Source organism: Carettochelys insculpta, chromosome 7, assembly GCF_033958435.1.
Source record: "Carettochelys insculpta isolate YL-2023 chromosome 7, ASM3395843v1, whole genome shotgun sequence".
Classification (NCBI taxonomy): Eukaryota; Metazoa; Chordata; order Testudines; family Carettochelyidae; genus Carettochelys; species Carettochelys insculpta.
In genome coordinates this window covers 37498897-37524662 of record NC_134143.1, presented here as the reverse complement: position 1 = coordinate 37524662, position 25766 = coordinate 37498897, and the positions used below count along the sequence as shown (strand labels likewise).

Sequence of the window (25766 nt, the reverse complement as noted above, 5' to 3'; positions counted from 1 at the left end):
CAGCCAGTTCAATAAAACTAAATAATAGAATAATTACAAATTTCTGTACTTGTCATTTTCTCATCTTTTTTGAGTGCCTGGGAGATTAACATTTTGGTGACACTTCAGATAAATTTTAAGTAGAACTTGAAATGTATTTCAAAGTAATTCTTTGTGTTTTTATACACCAATCTCCAACGTGGATAGTGGACATTCCAACATAGCATACATGCTAGCCAAAAGCTCTCCTCCCCACAACCTCCCAGCATAACATACATTACATGAATTTTTAGGGCTTGATTCAGTGACCGCTATTGGAAACTGAGAGAAACTGTGCAATAGGGTTATCGTATGATGAAAAGAAAGAGGTTAGTGCCCCTTAAGAGATTTTTTTTAACATGTGACATCACTCAAGACTAAATGTTTATAAAATCAGGACACTGAATTATAACTATGAATTTTGAGAAGGAAATGGCTGGGTACAAACCCCTAGACCAAAATCTGCCACAACTATGAGAAGCCTGATTTCTAGTATTTGGTTCTTTCTCAGAGATATCAAAAGGATAACCATTTTCATGAGATTCCAGAACTACAAGATGACATAAGTGCTACATGCCAATTTTCAAAAATATCTTAATAGAACTGCTCATGAAATTTTGTCATGGTCAAATCAGAAGATGAAGTTACTCACCTGTGCAGTAACTGACCATTTTCAAGATGAGAAATGCTCAAGGTGTGCCACTTACAATCAAGGTGTATCCCTGGCATGGAGCATCTCCCAGGGACATCCCTTGAAGGAGAACTATAGCTTATGCTTGATTTGGATCTAAATATCTCCTTTTCTGTCCATCTCTAATATAAATGACACCTAAATGTTTGTAAACACAAAGAGAATTTTTCCTATTAAAAACATGAGTTATTATTTTATCTAATGACAAAAGATCTTGAAGGCTTTAGGCAGCTGGATCCCATTGGAATTCAGTGAGTGTTGGCTGTCTAACTCCTTTCATCACCTTTGAAAATCCCTCCCTAAATTCTTGAAAATGTTTTAAGAGAAAAAGTTTGGTTGCCTTGCATGGATAGCTTGGGTTACAAGATATGTTTCTTTCCCACCCTCCCCACTCCTACAAGCTGAATATTTTGCTGAGAATCCATGATTGCTAAGAATAAGCTAACTCTCCTTTACACATCTGACACATCATTTTTTGGAGAAAAAAAAGTTCTATCCATTCTATTGTTTTCCTTTGTATTCTCACGTGTCATTTTAATGGCCCCACTGCTGGTGGCTTTAGACTCTGAAGTGGAAATGAACAAAAATATGAGAAAGATTGTTCTTGAAATATATTTTAGCTCAACTAAGGAAAAGTAACAGAAATCTCAGTATGGCAAATTTCTCTCAAATTCACTGAACTATCCAGATGCAAGAATTTCTGAGCATTTGAATATGGTTCAGATAAGTACTCAGACCTTTGGATACTTCAACAAAATTTCAGAATTGCTCTAAGATTTGTATATTGTACTTCCGTACATTATTTACTTTATTAAATTATATAATTAAGATATAATGGCTGTCATGTTCTCTTCCAGGGGTCCTAAAAGATCATGGCTAGAAGTTCAAACAAACCCAGACAGCCAATTTATAAGGCAAAGTCTCTAGTATGTAACCTTCTGCCCTCAAACTAATGCAAACAAATCTGCCATGCCAGCTGTAGAAAGTATTTAGAATCTCTGTTGTGGAAATCATAAAGAAATATGACCAGAACGTGTCCAAAGGATATTCCAGTTATTTTAGACACTGCATCATCATAATTTTCCTGTAAACATTCCAGTAGACTCAGCAGGGCCAACAGCCATTATGGGCCCCAGGTCAAGGTGGGAGGCGGGGCATGGCTCCACACTCCCAGTAGGGGCGTGACCAAGGGTGGAAGGGGCAGGGGTCAGGACAGTTAGCCAATAGTGCTGCCTAGACCACGCCACTGGGGCAACCCCTCCCTCAGAGCTGCACAGAGCGGTGGAGCAACTCAAAGGGGCCTGGTACTCAAGACACACCCAAAGCAACAGCAGTGGCAGCTGGAACTCTAGGCCTCTTTTAAATGCTGGGACCCTTATTGCTGCCCTGACCACCCCTGTTGGTGGCAGCAGGCCTGACCAGCATTTCATTCTGTCCCTGCTGGGGTGGGTTTCCAAAGACTTGGGTGTCTCCGGAAGTGGCTGGGGCTTTGAACTCCCCCAAAAACGAGACATGCCTTTGCACATCCAATATTTAATGTTCACATGGATCTGTATTTGATTGAATTGCTCTCCTCCTAATCCTTTATGACTAAATGCACTTTGGAGAATATTTTTTGAAATTAAGCAAATTCACTGTAGGATAATTCATGTGAAATTTTTGTCAAAATTACAAGATACTGCTCCTCTTTTACATGAAATTGAGAAATCTATTTCAACTAAACAGCATGATTTGAACATACTATATTTGCCCATTGTCTCCCACTATGGCTACCCTTGTGAGTTTTGCTGACAAAACTCCAGTTTTGTTGACAAAACTGGTGGAATGTCCACACACAAAATGCGTTTTGTCGACAGTTTGTCAACAAAACTAAGCACTTTCTCCAGCAGTGCTCTGCTTCTCAGCCATGAGGCATAATGTTGCAGTCTGCAGAATCTGTTGACAAACTGCGTGGATGCTCTGGGGAGGTGGCATCTCTTGACAGACAGGTCATCCAGAACAATGGGAAGCCCTGTCTGCTGTGTGCCTGTTTTGTCGAGAGAGCATCCCGGCGGTCTGGCTGTTCTGTTGATAGAGCACAACACGCTTTCGATTAGCTTTTGTGTGTGGCCATACTCCGTTGACTGAAGTTTTGTCAGGAAATCTCTGCTGACAGTGACTTCTGTCGGCAGAGTGCTGTAGGGTAACCATAGCCTATTACTGTAATTGAAAGTGCTTCTGGGAGAATGCACTCTACGTCTCATAATTTTTGGTTTAGAAAACAGAACGTGAATTAATGAAAATGTACAAGAAACAAACTGATTGATGTGCTAGCCTTTGTATAAAGGGAAACTCGGATAAAGAGTTAATTCCTAATTTATGGCATGAACAGGCATCTTCTCACTCTGATATTTTTATTTAAATGGTATTATACATTTACTGCTAGGTTTTCCTAGTGTTGAGCTTTGTGACTTCTATTAAAGTTAATTGTACAGTTTACACCCAATGCTAATCTTTGACTGTTGGAGGTAGTGCTAAATTTTATGCTTAGATATGCACAAAAACTTTACATGACCTGAGGGCCAATCTGTTTTTAACTGAGTTCAGAGAAGTTACTCCAGATTGACTTCAGTCTTTTCAGGCAGTTGCATGCTCATATGTAAGGGCAGAATTTGTCTCTGTTTTCCTTAAGAAACAAAATACAATGCCAGTCTCTGTTTATTGAAGATTGAATGGGATTAGAGTTCGGTCTTTGCTTGTAGGAATGAAACAAAATTAGGGTGTATACATGATTGTAAGTGAATTCTGTGTGCTTTCTTTCACACACATTTTTTTTTGTTTCAGGATATATATAATTCATTTATTTCCCTTCTATAATGCCAATGACAAAGTATCTGGGACATTGTACAAAGTTTGCTTTGCAGTCTTCATTGAACTGGTCTAATAATTGTGGAATAACAGCCCATGTGCCAAATGAAATTAGCCAAAAAAGAAGAAAGTCAAACAATGCATTTGAGAACCTTAAAACTATTTTATTAACTTTTCCCTAACAAGTCAGACAAGTCAATTTAAAAGCTGTCAGTAGAACCTCAATTTTTGTGACTAACCCACATAAGGAAGACTCATGTGCTTGATGTGCAATGCTCTTTTGTACTGGATGTTTTGAAGAGGTGCTTTGGAATACTCAAGAATCAGAAAGAGCATCTGTTTTTTGTGTGCTATTTTGAGATGCTGAGGTTGGCTTTCTCCTCTCAACTGGACCTGTATACAGTTTATGCATCACTTTTCAGTCTTTCAGCCAAAAGACATTATAGAAATAAAAACCATTGACTCCATGTTTTTGCAATGTAAAAACTGATCATGGAGGCCCTAACACCCACTTTAAAATGCAAAATATGTCAGATCTTCTACTTACTCAGCACTGGGGAATCCAACCAAGTTTCACAGGATTGGGGAAGGAGTCTGGACGACCCGATCCTGTGCCTCCTTGAAATCAGGGATTTGACAGCTTGGCACTGCCCTAATGCATATTGCAGGTCCTATTTTAGGGAATAAATGACTTGGCTTAGTGCATATGGAGCTCCTCATTTGGTAAACTCAGTTTACCACACTATCTTGCTAATTCCTGTCCCATCTTCCTAAAATGAGTTACCACAGGTCTGGGATGGAATGTGGCTGGCTAATGTGGTATCTTATGTCTTGCACATGGGAAGCCTTCCCTCAGTTGGTTCAGCTCTGGGGTGAAAATCCTTGACCAGATGTAAGCCCTACCACTAGATCTAAAAATGAGAAACTAGTAAATGTAGCAGATCGGCCAAAAGGGCTAGAACAATAGGGCTACATTTACATTACAGCAGTCTGTCAACAGAAGTTACTGCCAGAAGAGATCTTCCAGCAAAACTTCTGTCGACAGGTCACATTCACACACAAAAGTGAATCAAAAGAGCAGTCCTCGCTGTCAACAGAGAGCTGCCAGACTGCTCAGCTGCTTCCTTGACACTACAGCCAACTGGAAGCTTACCAGACAGGTCTGTCCGGTGAACCAGAATCCCTGTCTGTTAACAGAGGGCCCCTGGAGCATCTACATGGCTTTTTTGCCAACCAAAATGATCAACAAAGGTGTTATTCATCATTGTGGAGAGGCAGAAGTCTGTTCATAGAAGTGCCAAGTTTTGCTGACAGACTTTCAACAAAACACATTCTGTGTCTTGACATGCAGTGAATTTTGTTGACAAAACTATCTAGTGTAGACATAGCCCACAAGTCACAAACTGTAATATAGTTTAAATTGGTCCAGGCAGCCAGACTGAAGTAATATCTCTCATGATCTCTTCTTGTTGTTTTTGAAGATACAGGTTAACTTGGCTATCTCTCATGATAGCTGATATAATTATTTCTTTGTTATTTAGGAATAAGGAGATTTATAAGTAGTTCATTTCATTTACCAACAGCACGTGGTTTTTTTTTCCATGTTACCAATTTAATATGCACATCATGGCTAGTATAAAATTATCAATAAGCAACCATGTCATGCAAGGCTACTCCAAGTACTAAGTAGAATCAGCACTGATTATCTTCCAACATCGGATGCCATCAGATTTTTTGGTTTTGCCCTTAGGCACAAGGTTATTGACAGAATCTGACATTATAAATAATAAAAAAGAACTCAACTAATTTGTCATCAGACCTATCAGAAGATAAGCTTGCCTTGTATTATGTTTTAATGTGGTCTTTGTTATATATAACCACTTCAAACTCCTTCCTCCGCCTCCTCCCATATCTCTTTTTTCATGCTCCTCTGTTACCTTGGAACAATTTAGCTGATGCTTTCCCTGCCCTCACAATATCCTTTTGTTTTAAAAAGAATGCTATTTTTAAAATGCTTGTTTGAGGGGAATAAGGTGGGAGTAAAAAGCTAAATTCCATTATTGAATTAGATCAGATTTGACAGTGACAGTTTAAATAGAAAGATAAGTTACATTAAAAGATAGGTGAATGGATAGGTGTATGTGATCATCAATAACATTATGACATTTTATCATGACTGTATTATTGTGAGAAAATATTAAACTCTTGTGTCTAGTGATCCATGCTTATTTATTATGTTATGATGAAATAGAACTTCGTAGACTATTTGGATCCTTTAAATTCAAAATATGAGCATAAAATTAAATATTGTATCTCAGTCAACTTACTAAGCCACTTCTGCCCTGCATGATTGTGCTCATAAGCCTGTCACCTTTATTTTCATATACAGCTTGTGTTCTTGAAGGTCAGAGATTACAGTTGACTATGCACATGCACTGAGGACTTTTTGGGCAGCTGAATGCCTCACAGTCCAAAATTTATTAAGCGGGAGGATCCTGTTCATCCATCTGCCTTCTGAGCCTTTCTAAAAATAACATAATCCTCAACAAGGAGATATTTTAAGGGATACATATTCACAAGTATATTCGTGGGAAGCTTATTTTGGCAGGCTTGCATGTGTCAGATTTGCCTGCTTGCACAGTTAGTGCTTTGTGAACTTTTAATGCAAGCCACTTGTACACAAGCTAAAGAGAGAGCTTCTGAACTGTGGGATCACTTGGTGGGAATTTCTACTCTAAGCAAGCTTATAAGTGTAAAAGAAGTGAAGATGTGCTTTTAGGAATGTTAATATGTGTCTGAAATAATTCATTTCAGACATTTACACACCAGCCCTCAGCTTATCGGATCTGATTTCACATAACTGGGCTGTGATTTCTCTCCAGGGACCTTAATGATCTTGCTACTTTCAATAAACATTTATAGAAACTACTGCCAGCCTGTGGATAAGGGAAACTCATGTGAGAGACTTTATCTTCCAAAAATACTAAAAAGGCAAAGCAGAAGATTAATAGGAAGTGTCAAAATGTAGTATTCAATTGAATTACAGTACAAAAAACTGTTTTATAGACACGCAGTAGAAACTTTGGTTTTCCTACTTTGACGAAAAAAGTACTAATAGATGGTATACTTTACAATTGGGACCAACAAAACTATGAGTGTGAACAAACACAGACTTTGAGACGAGATGGAAGTTAAACAGGTAAATCCTGTTCCGCACTCATGCCATTCAGGTACAACCTTATGCAATACCCATGTTTGCACCTCTAAGAAATTTCCATTTTTTCGCATAAAAAAATCCAGATATGAAGCCGAAGCTGCCTTCTTCGCTAACCTGAAACTGTCTGATTTCAACATCATTGACACCCTTGGAGTTGGAGGTTTTGGACGAGTTGAACTGGTAGGTAATCATTCTTTGTTTTTTAAATAACTTAGATGTCTATATAATGGTATTATCTGAGCCAAATGTGGCTTTCTCCATCTTTTAGTTATTTCTCATTAAAAGACTTGATTTACTGTTAATTACCTACATTACAGGATTCTAAAGTTTCCAGCAACTGAGGAAAGCTGCATTAAATTTTAGAGGGAATATGCATGAATGAACTGCAAGCTGTTATTTTTAATGTAATCCCTTCACTAAGGGCTGCATTCATAATGTCTTCACCCACCCGCCAGTGTCATCTTATGTTTAAATATTACCACTTATGAATAGTGCTTACATTTATCTACTTTTAAAAATGTAAATGTAATAATTAAAAATTAAATGGATGAACATGCAAAGGTTAAAGGTAAAATGTAACAAAAATCTTAATTATTGAAAATTGAAATAACATGTTTTGTTCCAGTTTTCAGACCTTTCCAATTTATAAGTAGAGAGACATAATGTCATTGATTAACAATAAAACTGGATTATCTGTATATTTAGTAATATGTGGCTTAATTGTAATAGAAATTCACAAAAAGAATGTCCTTTGCTTCTAAATTTGTGAGGAAGAAATATAAATGATTAAAAATCTACACATGCATTTTTGTGTGGATGGATAGTTTTTTTTTATTAAAAGCAAAGACTATTCAAAGAAAAACATGAGAGGTTATCAACTGAGAGATCCATTTGGAATTTAAAGTGCATAAGAGAATTATTTTAGTAACTGGAGGTTAGTCCATATGACTGTGCTGACCAGGGAGTCCCTGATATATGACACCAGTTCAGTATGTTAGGAACTCCTGTGAATTATGTATAGTGCAGTAAACACAGTTACTAATGCCATCACAAAAATGAAAGGGAGCCCCCATTCCATAAAAGTAAAGGAATGAAACACTATTTTTGTATTATCCTCCTACTGCTGGGATCTTGAAATTCAGCAGAAGCACTTAAACACATAAGCCATCAATCAGATTTTTTATTATTGCATATGTAATACTGAAAAATAACACTGGAATGTTTGTGAAAGTAGATAAAAGCCAGTAAGTTCTATGTTAAAACTGTGACCTTCTGATTTACATAATTTAGTTGTGCCTCGTGATTATATCTCTATGTTATATAAAGTCAGAGTACGGAGTGTCGCTGTGAGAACTCTGACTCTCCTGACTTCGGTTCATTAGCCATCTTAACTTTGTCTCAACATTCTGTAACACGGAATAACATGTTTCTTTGGTTTGTTTTTGTATTTTAAGAGGGGTTTTACTTGGTTGGTTTTTATTTTGTTTTTGGACTTTCATTTATATTAAAAGTTAACCAAAGATGATCCTTCCTGGCCATTTGTATTAGGTATATATTTTAGAGTTCCTGTTGTTTCTAGGACCCTAATCCTGTAAAGATTTCTGGACTAGGACATAAATTGAACCGTGTTATTCATAGTCAGTTATGTCTGTGCCATGAAATGGTTATAACATTAGTCAGAAGTCATATTATGTGGGCAGGACTTTAGTCAATACCTATTATAGTATGAAAAGCAGGATTGGCTGAGAAACAAAAGTGAACACGGCAACATTGGCTGTTCAACCTCAGTATCTATGGAATATAGGAAACCTATTACATTTAGTGCCACAAAAAAAATTCACACATTTTATATTAAGACTTCATACACTGATGATAAAATACTATCCAGTACAGAGGGTAAAAACCTGGTCACCACTACGTTTCTGACACCAAAATTATTAATACAATATAATTACAGTTATATCCACTCTTGTGCCCATACAGGGTGAACCTCTCTAGTTTGGCACTCTCACATCCAGCAACATCCATAATCTGGCATGATTTTAGTTAGCCAGACAGCCACTTATCATGGGTGTGACCAAATTTCCCATAGTCCTGTAAAGTTTGTTAGCATCCACTAGTCCTGGCTCTCAGTGTTCTGTGCTATTATTTAGCTCTAATTAAGAACATAAGAACATAAGAATGGCCATACTGGGTCAGACCAAAGGTCCATCCAGCCCAGCATCCCATCTGCCGATGGTGGCCAATGCCAGGTGCCCCAGAGAAGGAGAACAGAAGACAATGATCAAGTGATTTATCTCCTGCCATCCATCTCCTGCCCTTGTTCTGAAGGCTAGGGCACCATACTTTATCCCTGGCTAATAGCCATTTATGGACCTAACCTGCAAAAATTTATCAAGCTCTTTTTTAAACCCTAATAGAGTCCTGGCCTTCACAGCCTCCTCGGGCAAGGAGTTCCACAGGTTGACTGTGCGCTGTGTGAAGAAAAATTTCCTTTTATTAGTTTTGAACCTACTACCCATCAATTTCATTTGGTGTCCCCTAGTTCTTGTATTATGGGAAAAGGTAAATAATTTTTCTATATTCACTTTCTCCACACCATTCATGATTTTATATACCTCTATCATATCGCCCCTCAATCGCCTCTTTTCCAAACTGAAAAGTCCCAGTCTCTCTAGCCTCTCCCCATATGGGACCCGTTCCAAGCCCCTAATCATCTTAGTCGCCCTTTTCTGAACCTTTTCTAATGCCAATATATCTTTTTTGAGGTGAGGAGACCACATCTGCACGCAGTACTCGAGATGTGGGCGTACCATAGTTTTATATAGGGGAAGTATGGTATCTTTTGTCTTATTATCGATCCCTTTTTTAATAATTCCTAACATCCTATTTGCTTTACTAACTGCCACTGCACACTGCGTGGATGTCTTCAGAGAACTATCCACTATAACTCCAAGATCCCTTTCCTGATCTGTAGTAGCTAAATTTGACCCCATCATGTTGTACGTGTAATTTGGGTTATTTTTTTTTCCAACATGCATTACCTGACACTTACCCACATTAAATTTCATTTGCCATTTTGCTGCCCAATCACTCAGTTTGCTGAGATCTTTTTGTAGTTCTTCACAATCTGTTTTGGTTTTGACTGTCCTGAATAACTTGGTGTCATCTGCAAACTTTGCCACCTCACTGCTTACCTCATTTTCTAGATCATTGATGAACAAGTTGAACAGGATCGGTCCCAGGACTGACCCCTGGGGAACACCACTAGTTACCCTCCTCCATTGTGAAAATTTACCATTTATTCCCACCTTTTGTTTTCTGTCTTTTAACCAATTCCCGATCCATGAAAGGATCTTTCCTCCTATCCCATGACCACCTAATTTACATAAAAGCCTTTGGTGTGGGACCGTGTCAAAGGCTTTCTGGAAATCTAGGTATATTATGTCCACTGGGTGCCCCTTGTCCGCATGTTTATTAACCCCTTCAAAGAATTCTAATAGATTAGTTAGACACGACTTCCCTCTGCAGAAACCATGCTGACTTTTGCCCAACAATTCGTGCAATTTACTCCTAAATGTAATCTAAGAGCCCAGTAAGTAGTGGAAGTGTTGGTAATGTTCTTGGACAATGCTGACCTTCCATAGTCCAGTAACTTTTCTGGTTCAGTACTGGTTCAGTACCTCTCAGGTCCCAAGGGTGCCTGACTAGAGAGGTTCAGTTTGTACTTAATAAGCCACTCAGGAGTAGAAGGCTGATTGGAAAAGAGACGTTTTCTCTTCATAAACTTATCTTGATATCAATCATAATAGACAGAATATATAGATAGGAAACATATGGCAAAATTTAAAAACTTTTGCACTTTGTATACTACATGGACTTCTTTAGTCACAGCCACAGACTTGGTCCTGACAAAAATTCATGTGCTATGGTTAGGATACCTATATATAACCTTGTAAAAAGAGATCTAGATGTCTCTCTTTAGGTATCCAATTCTGAAACAGCTGGCCTAAAATTAAGTTTTTCAAATAACTGAATAACCATAATATGTTACCACTGTAGTAACCATGACTGTTTTTGATAGATGATTAACCCTTTGCATATTTAATTATTATATAATGGTCAAAGACATTATTATGGTTAATATTTTTGAAAAAGTACAAGGAAAGCTTATGATTTAATATCAGACTAGAACAAGTGATCTTTTTTCTTGATTTAATTTTAGGGCTTTTTCTTTTTTTTTAGTTTGTAAACACTTTTCAAAAGTTGTCATCACTGCCCTGTATTCTGGTAGAAGGGCTGGGTATGAAAGGATGGCTAATTCTCCTTCCCATAAAGACCAAGCATATCCCATTATGTAGCATAGCAACCTATTTCAGAGAAATCTATCCTGTCTAAAAACAGTATGATATGACGTTTTAAAATACAAATCTGTTAGTGCTGATGCTATATATGCACTAGATATGCATATAATACCAAATATAAATGGCAGTATATGTACCAAGGAAATCTGTTTTCATCTTTTGTTGCATAAATATAGTAAAAATGTTATACAACCTTGTCATCGTGTAGCAGTGGTAAAATTTGTTGCTCTAAACTGTTATAATAATTGTGCTTCTCCTGAAGAACAGCAATCAAGTACAATGCACTATGTTGAGAAAAAAACAATGTTTATAATTTTATCCCAGTTTTTGCAGTGAAAGCTTTCCCATCCCCAGGGTGTGCTTTATGCCCTTCAATAGTGTACCTTGTAATGAGGTAGAAATTGAAAAGTCTGGGATTCAAATGTTAGCTGATTATGAAGAATGTTATCAATGGACAATAGTTTAACTTTCAGATGTGGTTTGTGTAAATATAAGGATGGCAGACACCTTTGTGAATTCTAGACTGTTTTGAGGGTTCATTCCTTTAGTCAATTTATATTTGTACATGTTGTTTGGCAAGCCAATCAGTTACTCACTTACCAATTCTACGGAGATTAGAGTGGGATTGTTTGGCGGTTTTGTAGCAAAGAACGGAAATGTAGCAGGAACATAAAATCATCTGCAATAAAAAGTTTATCTGTCAAATAGGATGATGGGGGCTTTCCTGTGTATTTTTGTCATCTATGTAGGTTAATAGACAATTCTGTTAGCTTTGTGTTTTTATACATGGAGTTAACACACTTGCTGTTAGATATCTCACCTCTGTTCCATGCTAATTTTATCATCATGGGTACCATTTTTGTCCTTTTTTTGCCCCCAGTGTGACTTCCTCTATGGTAAACATCTGTTGAAGTCTTCCACTGGAAGGAGAGACCAGAAGCATTTCCAAAGTTATTGTCACTGCTATTCCAGTTGTTGAGAATTTGGTTAGTTACCCAAAGAGTGGCACATTTCAGTTATTGTCACTGCTATTCCAGTTGTTGAGAGTTTGGCTAGTTACCCAAAGAGTGGCACATTTCAGGCAAGCAAAAGCCAAACTAAGCTCATCCTTTCATATCAAACACTCACCATATGCCAACCCCCTCCTTCTTCATAGAGCCATTAAAGAACTCTTGGCTACTAGTAAAAAGGGAGTGTCCATTAATTCTGATTTTCTCTCTCTTCTTGTATTGGCAATTTGACCCATTCGCTTAGGAAGTCAGTGGTCTCTTCTCCAATCACTCTGTCTTATTAGTACATCCAAAATATGGTGCAATACACTCAAACTAGTGTTTACTTTACCTATGACAATTAATAATCGATAACTGAATATTAACATTTGAAAGAATAGTCCTCTAATGTTGACACCACTGGGATGTCATTGAAGTGGAAATAAAAGAGCTGGAGCTTCTCTACAAACTGCAAGTGAACATGGAATAGTTTACTCTATGTAGTCAGGACAACAGAAACCAATGATTTTGGTTGTCACAACTGATGAAAACTATAACCCCCCAAAAATAATCAACAGAGATATTTGGTCAAACTTACTTTTTATCAGCATACACTGCTACAAAGTTCATTGCCATTAAATTCTACTTGGCATTCATTTACATTTTACAGGTTGCACCTCTCTCGTCCAGCATCCTCAGTACCTGACCGGTCCCAAATAAGGGAATTTGCTGGATGAAGGGAGTTCCCCTGCCTCTGGCCCCTCAGCCTCCTGCCCCTTCCTGACACCAGCTCTGCCTCCTCTCCAGCAGCCCCCTTGCCTCCTCCCCAGCCCTGGCTGCCAGCCCCAACCCTGGACATGGCCCCAGCTCCAGGGCATCATCTCCAGCCACGTTTGGTCTACCAGATTCTACCCCAACCCCAGCCCCAGGGGTGCCAGCTCTAAATTCAACCCTAGCCCCAGCCCCAAAGGCATCTGTTCCAGCCATGGTTGGACTCAGCCCCAAGGGTGCCAGCTTAAGGATCAAATGGATTTGGTCCCAGAGCCACGGGAGCTAGCCCCAGCCCCAGGCTACAAACCCTGCTGGTCTCCCTGTTGCTGGGCTCCCACCCAGCAGGACTCTGAGCCACCAGCCCTACTCATAACAGCCTTTCAGCCCAGGTCCAGTAACATCAATGGTCCTGAACCCATCCTAATAGCCTTCCACTCGTCCAGTAACATCCATGGTCTGGTCTGAGCTCCAGCTGTGGCTGGACTGCCACGTGGCCCTGGCCCTGGCACCAGCTGCGGCCAAGATTCCAGACTTGGCTCAGTCTCTGGTGCCAGCTCCACGTGCAGCCAGACTCAGTCCTTGCCCCAGCCCCGGGGGTGCCAGCTCCAGCCACAGCTGGGCTTGGCCCTGGCCCCAGCCCCAGGAGCATCAGCGGCAATCATGGCTGGGCTGTTGAGGTGGCCCCAGGAACATAAGCTCTGCTGGGCTGCCTTGCACAGGGATCCCAGCTTCCCTGTTGCTTGACTCTCACCTGTCAGTGCTCCCAGCCACCATCCCTCCTCATAGCTGGGGCTCCCTGATTCAGTAATATCTGCTGGTCCAGATAATCCCAGTTTTGAAAGATGCAACCTGTCATGCACTCAGCTGGAGTAAAATGACTAAAGTAATACTGGCATGTAAACATGCAAATAATAAGATTTGTTTCATATGGCAAACAGAGAAATGAGTCACATACATACATGCTAATGTGAATTCACAACAAAATGGGATACTGGTGGAATACACAGACTGTATAGCTCCAGAGAAAAGTTTATAGAACAATCACAAAATATCACCATGAAATAGACAAAGTAAACTAAGGGTTCTTGTTTGTAATGAATTGTAATTGCGTCTAGTATTCCTAGTCCAAAATATATTAAAAAGGACTGTTCATACAAGCCACAATCTACACAAGTGTTAAGCCTTATACCATTCCCAGCTACCTTTATACACTTCTAATATCTTACAAATAGGTAGAAATAACACTAGGAAATATTGTCATCTTAGTATCCAGGCCCTTGGACTTATATGATTATAATTCAAAATGATCTAGACAAACTGGAGAAATAATCTGAGTTAAATAGGATGAAATTCAATACAGAAAGATGCAAAGTACTCCACTTAGGCAGGACCAATCAGTTGCATACACACAAAATGTGAAATGAGTGCCTAAGAAGAACCGCAGAATGGGATCTAGGGGGTTATAGTGGATCTCAAGGTCGATATGAGTCAAGAGTGTTATACTGTTGCAAAAAAAGCGAAAATAATTCTGGGATGTATTAGCAGCAGTAATATAAGCAAGACACGAGAAACAATTCCTCATCTCTACTTTGTGCTAATTAGGCCTCAACAGTAGTATTGTATTCATTTCTGGGCTCCATATTGCAGGACAGATGTGGAGAAATTGGAGAAGATCCATAGAAGAGCAATAAAAGTAGTTAAAGGTCTAGAAAGATTGAAAGAACTGGATTTGTTTAGGCTGGAAAAGAGAAGACTGGGAGGGACATGATTATAGCTTTCAAATATCTAAAATACTGTTAGAAGAAGGGAGAAAAATTATTCTCCTTAACCTCTGATGATAGGAAAAGAGGCAATGGGCTCTAATTGCAGTTAGGGAGGTTTTAGGCTGGACATTGGGAAAACTTCCTAATTGTCAGGGTAGTTAAACACTGAAATAAATTGTGTAGGGAGGTTGTGAAATTTCCATCATTAGCAATTTTTTAAGAGCAGCTTTGACAAATGCTTCTCAGGGATGGTGTCAATACTTGGTCCACTATGAGTGCATGGGACTACACTTGATAACGTTTTGAGGTTCCTTCCAGTTGTACAATTTTATGAATCTATGATCTTTCCCATTGTCACCATGGATATACAAATTGGTAGTGAGCAGTTGATAGCCTAATATTCAAGGATATTTGCCAAAGGGCAAAGTCCTATTATTGGTGTCATGTGTCATTGATGTCAGACTGTAAAAACCAAATTATGAGCAACTGAGTAAATGAGTCTGGTTTTTAGGTTTAATTTCAGCACAGCACGTAATGGTGTATTAACGTTGTGCATATATTAATGTTCTATTACTGTCGATAGAGCTTTACTACATAAAGTTAAGCACATGTTTAACTTCTTTGCTGAGTTGGGATGGACTTAGACGTATGGTTAAAGTTATGCATGTGTTTAACAATTTCCTGCATTGAACCTATAAAAAACAGGCTTTAAAAGACAGTGTAGTCATTTTTCATGCTAATTTTCATTTTAATTGATAGCTGACCATGAGTGTTACTAAATTTGCTGCAGCCTGTAAGCATTCTTGTAAATAATCCTTTTTATGGATTTCCAGAAGACCTACTCAATTAATTAGCTGGCTTGGGAAAATCTAAGTTTACTCCCACAAGATGGCCAAAGTGAGATTCTATCACTTATTTGAGTATACTTCCAAGTACACAGAAATTCTGTTTTTTTAATGCAGGCTTCCTCCTTTATTTCTTTTTTTTTTTTTTTGTACTTTGCAAGGAATATTGCAAGTTTTTAAAAAAGCAAGCTTTGTATTTGAAGTGTGTGTGCATGCAAGGAAACAACTAAGTGCTTTTCCTTCAAAAGAAGGGACATTCTGAGTGCTGTAATGGTAAGGAAGATGATGCCCTGTGGTGGAAGTTAAGATTGGAGATCTGAGTGAGACCTCCCCATAAAACTGACAAGGAAAACCCAATTTAGGTGAAGCTGAAAAAAATCATTGATTATAAAGGCTTTGTTTTCTCTCTCTCTCTCTCTCTCCCCCTCTCCCGCTCTGGCTACGCCTACACTAGAGGGCTTTGTTGACAAAACCTGTGGAGCATCCACACTAAAAATGCATTCTGTTGTCATACTGTCAACAGAACTTGGCACTTTTGTCGACAGCCTTCTGCCTCTCCCCCACAAGGCAGAACTCATTTCTTGACAGAATCTGTTGACAAAAAATCCATGTAGATACTCCAGGGAGGCACTCTGTTGACAGACAGGGCTTCCGGGTCACCAGTCAGCCCTGTTTGCTGTGCTTCCAGTCAACCGTTCTGTTGACTCCAGCCACTCTCTGTCGACAAAGTGGATTGCTTTTTCAATCCACTTCTGTGGGTGGACACGCTCTGTCAATAGAAGTTTTATCGGAAGACCTCTTCCGACAATGACTTCTGTCAACAGATCGCTATAGTGTAGACATAGCCTCTGTACACACACACACACGCATGCACACAGATTTGGTGATTTTTCTTTTAAGGCTTTGAGTGACACTATCACACTAGGCTTGAATACTACAGAATTAATTTTTTTTTACTCGTCTTTCTCTCGTTGTTATTATCTATTGGAAGAGTTGGAGAAAACCGTTTTGTCAGTGTTACTTTTTATATAGCACTTCTCACGTAAAAAGAACGATGTGCAGTTCCAAAAAGATGAGATATTGTCTGTGAGGCTATGGCTATGCTACACAGTTATTTCAGAATAACAGCCGTTCTGTAGAAATAACATTGCTGGAGTCTCAAGTATGCATGTGCTATTTCAGGTGTTTTATTTTGAAACTGGTAACCCTCAATCCAGGAGGAACTGTTATTTCAAAATAGGCACTATTAAGACACAGAATAATGCTATTTGGAAATAAGCCATAATGGACTCCAATGGCACTATTTCAAAATAGCGCTATGTGTCCAGAAATGCTATTTCAAAATACACTTTGGCTGTATTCCTCTTTCTGAAAAAACTGAGGACTAAGGGTTCTTTTAAAAAATTTTTTTAAAGAATTCCATCTACATTGCTTTTTTTCAAAAAAAATCTTTTCCAAATAAGTGATTGGACAAGATTACACAAATAAAGTGTGAGACTTCTAAATCATCACTTCATTTGCCTTTTCAATTGCCCTCATTTTCATTCCTCTTTTGAAAGACGAATTTAGTGTAGACGCTGCCTTTGTGTGTAGTTGTGTTATTTCAAAATAAGATATTTCAAAATAGCTGTTTTGAAATATCTTATTTCAAAATAGGGCTGCAGTGTAGCCATAGCCTGACGCATCTATCAAACCTCACATTTATGCTTCATTTTCTGAACTATATTAGCTGGATGGCTATAAAGCAGGGGAAACGAATAAGGAAGAAAAAGTCTGATTGCTGTTGTACTTGTTTTTTGTTGAAAAAGATGTTTAAAATTAATGAATGAAATTATTTGAAAACTTTGAAACTTACAACCTATCTGGTAGTGATAAGCCAAATAAATATAAATAATGAATGAGATTTTGGCTCCAGGAATATTAATACCAGATCTCCAGTTGACCTCAAAGAAGCCATCAAGCAATAGAGCTTGCTTTGATGACAGTGTAGAGAAAAGATTTATTTTAAATGTAGTTTTCTTAATTAAAATGCTAAATAAATGAGAGCATGTGGGAGACTGTAGAAATCACTATTATTTTCAGAAAACACAGTAAAATGATATTTATTTTATTTTCTGTGTTACCTAAATAACATCTTTTCTGGTACAGGTTGCACTTCCCAATACTGGGATTCTCTGGTCTGGCAACATCAGCCAGAGATGTTACTGGACCAGAAATCCCTGGGCTGGGAAGCTATTAGGATGAGGGCCAGCAGATGGGAGCCCAGCAACAGTGAGGCCAGTGGCCCTGTACGGTAAAGCCCATTGGGCCTTGTGTCCCCAGGACTAGGTTGGCAGTCTGGCTGGGGCTGGAGCCAGTGTCCTGGGGGCCAGGGCCAGGACTGAGTCCAGCAGCCAGGGCGAGGGCCCAGGCCTGAGGTAAGGGGGCCATCAGGGCTGGAAGTGGGGGGGGACCAGTGGGGAGGAAGTGGAGTCAGTGGCAGAGAGGGGCAGCAGGCTGTAGGGCTGGAGGCAGGGGGACCCTTCTTTGTCTGGCAATTTCTCTCATTCTGGGCTCGTCAAGTACTGAGGGAGCTGGATGAGGGAGGTGCATCCTGTACTTACATTTTATAGAGATGGTTTTATGCATGGAATGGCAGAGTATTGCCTTCTTCTGTTCTCTCCAGCATCATTGACTATCAGACTTGCTTTTAGGCTCCTACTGGGATTTAAAAAAAATATGTACCCCCTGGTAAAAGAATATTAACACAGGTTCTCAAAAGCAAGAATATAAATTCATAATACTGAAACCAAAATACACTGTTAGGGACTATTAGCTAAACTGCAATATTTGATTAAGCATGAATGAATAATTAAATAGGCAACTTAATTTAGTAGGATCATTAGCATGTGTTTATATACACGTGCCCATACAATGTCTAATGTAATAACCCAACCCCTGCACGTCCTGCATCCCTGCCCTAGGTCGTGACCCCCTCCGAGATACTATACCTTCCTCCTACAGCCCTCCTTGAGGTCAGAATTTCCTCTTGTGATTTCCTCTTGTGTTCCATAGCATTCAAAATGCAATTGTCTTGCGTACCAATATGATATTTAGTGCTCTTCACAACATATGTTTGTCATTTAATTGAATCTAATCTCTTTTATTTTCCAATTCCAAGGACACAAAGCCATTTGCAAATCCTGGATTTACACTACTATTCACCAGAAATGCAATTCTGACTTATTTTTTAAAAAAATTCAATCATCACACAGCTAAGTAAGAGCCAGAATCTGTAAAGGCCAGATTCTGCCACCTTTTTCTCACATAGAGTAATACCTAACTGTGAATAGCCCCCTTCTACTGGACCACACACGAAGTAATATGCTACTCAGTGGCCCTGATCAGCACAGCATTTAAGCACATGATAACTTTAATCACATAAGTAGACCCATTGATTCCAGTGGCACTACTTGTATATTTACAGTTAAGAATGGGGGAGCAGTCATTTTTGATAGAAGGGGCACTCAAAAAATGTGTAAGTAGTCAAGGGCCACACTCTTCCATGATATAAATGGAGGAGGTGCAGGATCTAGGATGGATGTTGGGTGCAGAAGGGAGCTCAGGGTAGAAGACTGGGGCACAGGAGATGGTGTGGGGTCTAAGAGGGAGTTTGGGTAAAGGAGGAGGATCTGACCTGGTGCCATGTGGGTTCAGGAGAGAATTCTGACCTCAAGGAGGGCTGTAGGAGGAAGGTACAGTATCTCGGAGGGGGTCACGACCTAGGGCAGGGATGCAGGACGTGCAGGGGTTGGGTTATTACCTGAGGCATGAAGGAGTGACCTAGAAAAAGGAATTGTGGTGCAGGGTCTGGGAGGGGGCATGGGTGCAGGAAAGAATTGTGACCTGCAGGAAGGGTACATGAAGGCATGCAAGGTCTGGGATGGGGTTGTGAGCAGGGGAAGTGGTGCTCGGTAGAAAGTAGGGATTTGAATTGTGACCAGTAGCAGGTGATTTGGGTCTGGGAGGGGATATGGGTGCACAAACAGGGTTGCAGAGTGTTGCAGAGAGGGAAGAGCTGGGATGCCAAAGCCAGGTTCTGGCCAGGAGGCACTCACCTAAGCAGATTCTCAGACAGGCTTCCTGCCTTCCCTCCCACGTACGCTGCTCAGAGTGGCCAGCAGCTGGAGCCATGTGCCACTTTCAGCACAGGGAGCTGGAGAGGGGAAAGGCATCATATGTGGCCTGTCCTGCAAACAGGCAGCTCCCATGGACCCCTTTCTGGCTCGTGAGAGCTGTGAGATTGTGCTGGGGGGCAGAGCATCATTTAAAGACTTTTTCCCCTACCCCTCACTCAAAGTGATGCTCAGAGATACAAAGGCACTCATAGCCTGCCACTCTGGTTGGTGTGGGTGGGTGGGGCAGGCCGAGTGCCTGGCAAAGACTCTCGCTGGGCCACAAGCTGATCTGGTGACTTGGTGCACTAAATGCAGCCCACGGACCATAGTTTGCCCAGCTCTCGATAAGAATGTGCTTCGTGCATATTGGATCAGGACCAACTTGGCTATGGGGGCAGAATCAGGTCTTAGGTAAATGGGCGGTACACTTTCAAATTTTCACTGTAGTGACAAATCTGAAAGTGAATGAAGAAAAATATCTTGAGGTATTTATCTTCCCACAGATTTTTGAAAGAATAAATTGTAAAGCAAAAGAACACTATTAACAGAGAAAACAGTTTCATGGTTGGACAACAGGAATGCATTTGGAGTTAAAATATGTACTCCTTTATTTGGAAAAACTCTTGCTACTCCTGTTCATGCAGCAATTCAGCTGCTAGGATTAAGATAACTCAGCTTACATTCTCTTTAGCTTGTCTGTACTTTAAATGCTATCTTCAGTGACAACTGCTGCTATTTTTGTTGGTCAAATATATATTTGTGAGACCACAGAAAGCAGGAAACCTTGTAGATGGCAGGAGCGATAAGGCACTCATATTTTAATTGAGGTTTTTGCGTGAGTTATTGCTATTTTGATAGAGGTAGTTGGATGAAACTGTAGCTTTCATCTGTTCCCTATTAATCATAGTTTTCTGAGTTTTGCTATATCACTGTATCTTTATTAACTATATTACAGGGTATTTGCAAACAATTTCAAAAGTGTCAGCAGATGCACCTGATCCAGAATTGTTGAGATGTGTTACCTCTGCTAATACAGACAACTTTAAATTAATACACTTAAGTAGCACCTAACTAGCCTATTTACAAAACAAAACAGCAGAAATATAGCACTTTGAAGACTAACAAAATGATTTATTCAGTGATGAGCTTTCGTGGGACAGACCCACTTCTTCACATCAATTGCATTTCCAGTACGGACTGCAATTTATAAGTACATTTTGTTAGCCTTTAAAATGCTACATTTCTGCTGCTCTGTTTTGTTCGACTACAGACTAACACGGCTACCTCCCTGTTACTAGCCCATTTAGAGTTAATGTACGCAACACTGTAACTGTAGCTTCTATACATCATAAAAATTCACTCTGACCTAATGTTTATATAATGGCCTAGACTAATCAGCACTTTTTACTTAGACAAATTCAATTTACTGTGTATCTTCCCTTAGCTAGAAGCCAGGACTTCTATTATACATAATTTCTTTCTTCCAGTATGGTAGGATGATTTCTTACTGAGGCTATCTTCTAAAAAGTTGAAGATGGGTAAAAACAATTAAAATTTTAATTTGCAAGTATTTTAAATGTATCAAAAACAGCTTTGGGCTTTTCAAATTTTAATTTTTAGTTGCAAATCCCATATGAGAATACAACACCACGAATATTAAGGTCTCACGATTAATAAAGCTGTCAAATTACTCTGAATGGCAGCTCACCCATCAAGCACTTGTTCCTGGACCAATCTGGAGGTGTCAGAAGCAAAGATAATTTTAGTGAGATCCAGCAGGAAATGTCAGAGCCATCTAATTAATTAACCCTCATATATAACTAGAGTAGGAAATGGAGGCAGAAGCCCAGCAGCAGAGTGGGGGCTATCCTGTTTATTGTGTCGAGTGCAGTTTATTGTGTTTATTTTAGTGAGATCCAGCAGGAAATGTCAGAGCCATTTAATTAATTAACCCTCATATATAACTAGAGTAGGAAATGGAGGCAGAAGCCCAGCAGCAGAGTGGGGGCTATCCTGTTTATTGTGTCGAGTGCAGTATGTATGACTACCTACCCTGTGGGCGGGTGGCGTATGTGTGCGCTCGATGCAAGGAGCTCCTGGCCCTCAGAGACCGAGTGCGTGCTTTGGAGGCCAGGGTGGCTGAACTGGAGGAGCTAAGGAAGGCAGAGGTGTTTGTGGATGAGACTTTCCGGGACATAGTAGGGCTGTCCCACCTCCAATCTGACAGTCCTGAGGCTGTTACGGAGGATGAAAGGCTCAGGGAAGGAGAGCAGTCAAGGGGAGCAGAGGGAAACCATCCCGTAGTTGGGACCCTCCTTCCAGAGGGTGATGTATCCTCTCGTGCCGAGGATACTTCTCCGGGGGAGGGAGCACCAGCTGTTAGGAAGAAGCAGGTTTTAGTAGTGGGGGATTCGATCATTAGAAATATAGATAGTTGGGTTTGTGATGACCGGGAGAACCGTATGGTGACTTGCCTGCCTGGTGCGAAGGTTGCGGATCTCTCGAGGCATCTAGACAGACTTATGGGCAGTGCTGGGGAGGAGCCGGTCGTCGTGGTACATGTTGGTACCAATGACATAGGGAAGGGTAGAAGAGATGTTCTGGAGGCCAAATTTAGGTTACTAGGAAAGAGACTGAAATCCAGAACATCTTTGGTGGCATTCTCTGAAATGCTTCCAGTTCCACGCGCAGGGCCAGATAGACAGGCAGAACTTCAGAGTCTCAATGCGTGGATGAGACGATGGTGTAGGGAAGAGGGGTTTAGATTTATTAGGAACTGGGGACACTTTTGGGGTAGGGGGAGCCTATACAGGAATGATGGGCTCCACCTAAATCAAGGTGGATCCAGACTGCTGGCATTAAACATTAAAAAGGTCATAGAGCAGTTTTTAAACTAAGAGGTGGGGGAAAGCCGATTGGTGCGGGGGAGCACCTGGATCGGACGGAGACTTCTCTTACACGAGGCTCCATAGACAGGGATTCCCTAGAAGTTAGTCAGATAGGGAACGTGGGAAATAATATATGGGCAAGATCAGATGTGAAACAATCGTGCATAAAAAAATCCAACGCGTCTGTGAAAGGCGGACATATAAATAGTGGTAGTTTTCTAACATGCTTTTACACTAATGCTAGGAGTCTGTCTAATAAGATGGGTGAACTGGAGTACCTCATATCAAAGGAGGAAGTTGACATAATAGGCATCTCAGAAACATGGTGGAATGAGGACAATCAGTGGGACACTATCATACCGGGATATAAATTATATCGGAAAGACAGAACAGGTCGTGCGGGTGGCGGAGTGGTACTATATGTGAAGGATAATATAGAATCAAATGAAGTAAAAATCCTAAAGGAATCAAAATGTTCCATAGAATCATTATGGATAACAATTCATTCCTCTAATATGAATATGGCATTAGGAATATATTACCGACCACCTAACCAGGACAGTGATAGTGATGCTGAAATGATGAGGGAGATTAGAGAGGCTATCAAAATAAAAAACACAGTAATAATAGGAGATTTCAATTATCCCCATATTGATTGGGTGCATGTCACCTCAGGACGGGATTCAGAGATTAAATTTCTTGATGCCTTAAATGACTGCTTCTTGGAGCAGCTAGTACAGGAACCCACAAGGGGAGAGTCGATTCTCGATCTAGTCTTGACTGGAACGCAGGATCTGGTCCAAGAGGTAACTGTTACTGGACCGCTTGGAAATAGTGACCACAATATAATAACTTTTAATATTCCTGTGTTGGGAAGAACACCGCAGCGGTCAAACACTCTGGCATTTAATTTCAAAAAGGGGAATTACACTAAAATGAGGAAGCTAGTTAAACAGAAACTAAAAGGTAGAGTAATTAAACTAAAATCCCTGGAAGCTGCATGGAAACTGTTTAAAGACACCATACTAGAGGCCCAACTTAAATGTGTACCCCAAATAAAAAAACACAGTAAGAGACCTAACAAAGAACCACCATGGCTAAACAGCCATGTTAAAAAGGCAGTGAGAGAGAAAAGGGCAGCTTTTAAAAAGTGGAAGTCAAATCCTAGTGAGGAAAATAGAAAGGAACATAAACACTCCCAAATTAACTGTCATAATGTAGTAAGAAAAGCCAAAAAAGAGTTTGAGGAACAGCTAGCCAAAAATTCAAAAAACAATAGTAAAATGTTTTTTAAATACATTAGAAGCAGGAAGCCTGCTAAAAAAGCAGTGGGGCCCTTGGATGATAAAGATATAAAAGGAGCGATCAAGGAAGACAGTGCCATTGCGGAGCGATTAAATGATTTCTTTGCTTCAGTCTTCACGGCTGAAGATGTTACAGAGGTTCCTAAATCTGAGCCAGCCTTTTTAGGTGACAAATCTGAGGAACTCACTCAGATTGAAGTGACATTAGAGGAGGTTTTGGAATTAATTGATAAGCTGAATAGTAACAAGTCTCCAGGACCAGATGGCATTCACCCAAGGGTTCTGAAAGAACTCAAATGTGAAATTGCGGAGTTATTAACAGTGGTTTGTAACCTATCCTTTAAATCCACTTTGGTACCAAATGACTGGAAGACGGCCAATATAACACCAATATTTAAAAAAGGCTCTAGAGGAGATCCTGGCAATTATAGACCGATAAGTTTAACATCAGTACCAGGTAAATTAGTAGAAACACTAGTAAAGAGTAAAATTGCAAGGCACATAGAAGAGCACGAATTGTTGGGCAAAAGTCAGCATGGTTTTTGCAGAGGGAAGTCGTGTCTGTCTAATCTATTAGAATTCTTTGAAGGGGTTAATAAACATGCGGACAAGGGGCACCCAGTGGACATAATATACCTAGATTTCCAGAAAGCCTTTGACACGGTCCCACACCAAAGGCTTTTATGTAAATTAGGTGGTCATGGGATAGGAGGAAAGGTCCTTTCATGGATCGGGAATTGGTTAATAGACAGAAAACAAAGGGTTGGAATAAATGGTAAATTTTCACAATGGAGGGGGGTAACTAGTGGTGTTCCCCAGGGGTCAGTCCTGGGACCGATCCTGTTCAACTTGTTCATCAATGATCTAGAAAATGAGGTAAGCAGTGAGGTGGCAAAGTTTGCAGATGACACCAAGTTGTTCAGGACAGTCAAAAGCAAAAGGGATTGTGAAGAACTACAAAAAGATCTCAGCAAACTGAGTGATTGGGCAGCAAAATGGCAAATGAAATTTAATGTGGGTAAGTGTAAGGTAATGCATGTTGGAAAAAATAACCCAAATTACACGTACTACATGATGGGGTCAAATTTAGCTACGACAGATCAGGAAAGGGATCTTGGAGTTATAGTGGATAGTTCTCTGAAGACATCCACGCAGTGTGCAGCGGCAGTTAGTAAGGCAAATAGGATGTTAGGAATTATTAAAAAAGGGATCGATAATAAGACAAAAGATATCATACTTCCCCTATATAAAACTATGGTACGCCCACATCTCGAGTACTGCGTGCAGATGTGGTCTCCTCACCTCAAAAAAGATATATTGGCATTAGAAAAGGTTCAGAAAAGGGCGACTAAGATGATTAGGGGCTTGGAAAGGGTCCCATATGGGGAGAGGCTAGAGAGACTGGGACTTTTCAGTTTGGAAAAAAGGCGATTGAGGGGCGATATGATAGAGGTATATAAAATCATGAACGGTGTGGAGAAAGTGAATATAGAAAAATTATTTACCTTTTCCCATAATACAAGAACTAGGGGACACCAAATGAAATTGATGGGTAGTAGGTTCAAAACTAATAAAAGGAAATTTTTCTTCACACAGCGCACAGTCAACCTGTGGAACTCCTTGCCCGAGGAGGCTGTGAAGGCCAGGACTCTATTAGGGTTTAAAAAAGAGCTTGATAAATTTTTGCAGGTCAGGTCCATAAATGGCTATTAGCCAGGGATAAAGTATGGTGCCCTAGCCTTCATAACAAGGGCAGGAGATGGATGGCAGGAGATAAATCACTTGTCTTCTGTTCTCCTTTTCTGGGGCACCTGGCATTGGCCACCGTCAGCAGATGGGATGCTGGGCTTGATGGACCTTTGGTCTGACCCAGTATGGCCATTCTTATGTTCTTATGTTCTTATCTGCCCCA

At 40.0% G+C, this 25766-nt stretch overlaps 1 protein-coding gene across 4 annotated transcripts in view; it reads left to right on the top strand.

The window, feature by feature from the left end:
- Positions 1–25766, top strand: part of PRKG1 (protein kinase cGMP-dependent 1) — an 880390-nt gene that overhangs the window by 814380 nt on the left and 40244 nt on the right. For 3 of the 4 annotated variants that reach the window (XM_075000323.1, XM_075000322.1, XM_075000324.1), the window contains one exon: positions 6857–6953. In XM_075000323.1, coding sequence (XP_074856424.1) covers positions 6857–6953 — 97 coding nt within the window. Of the gene's footprint in view, positions 1–6152; positions 6756–6856; positions 6954–25766 lie in introns of those variants that run through there. The other variant, XM_075000325.1, reaches the window with a different exon arrangement.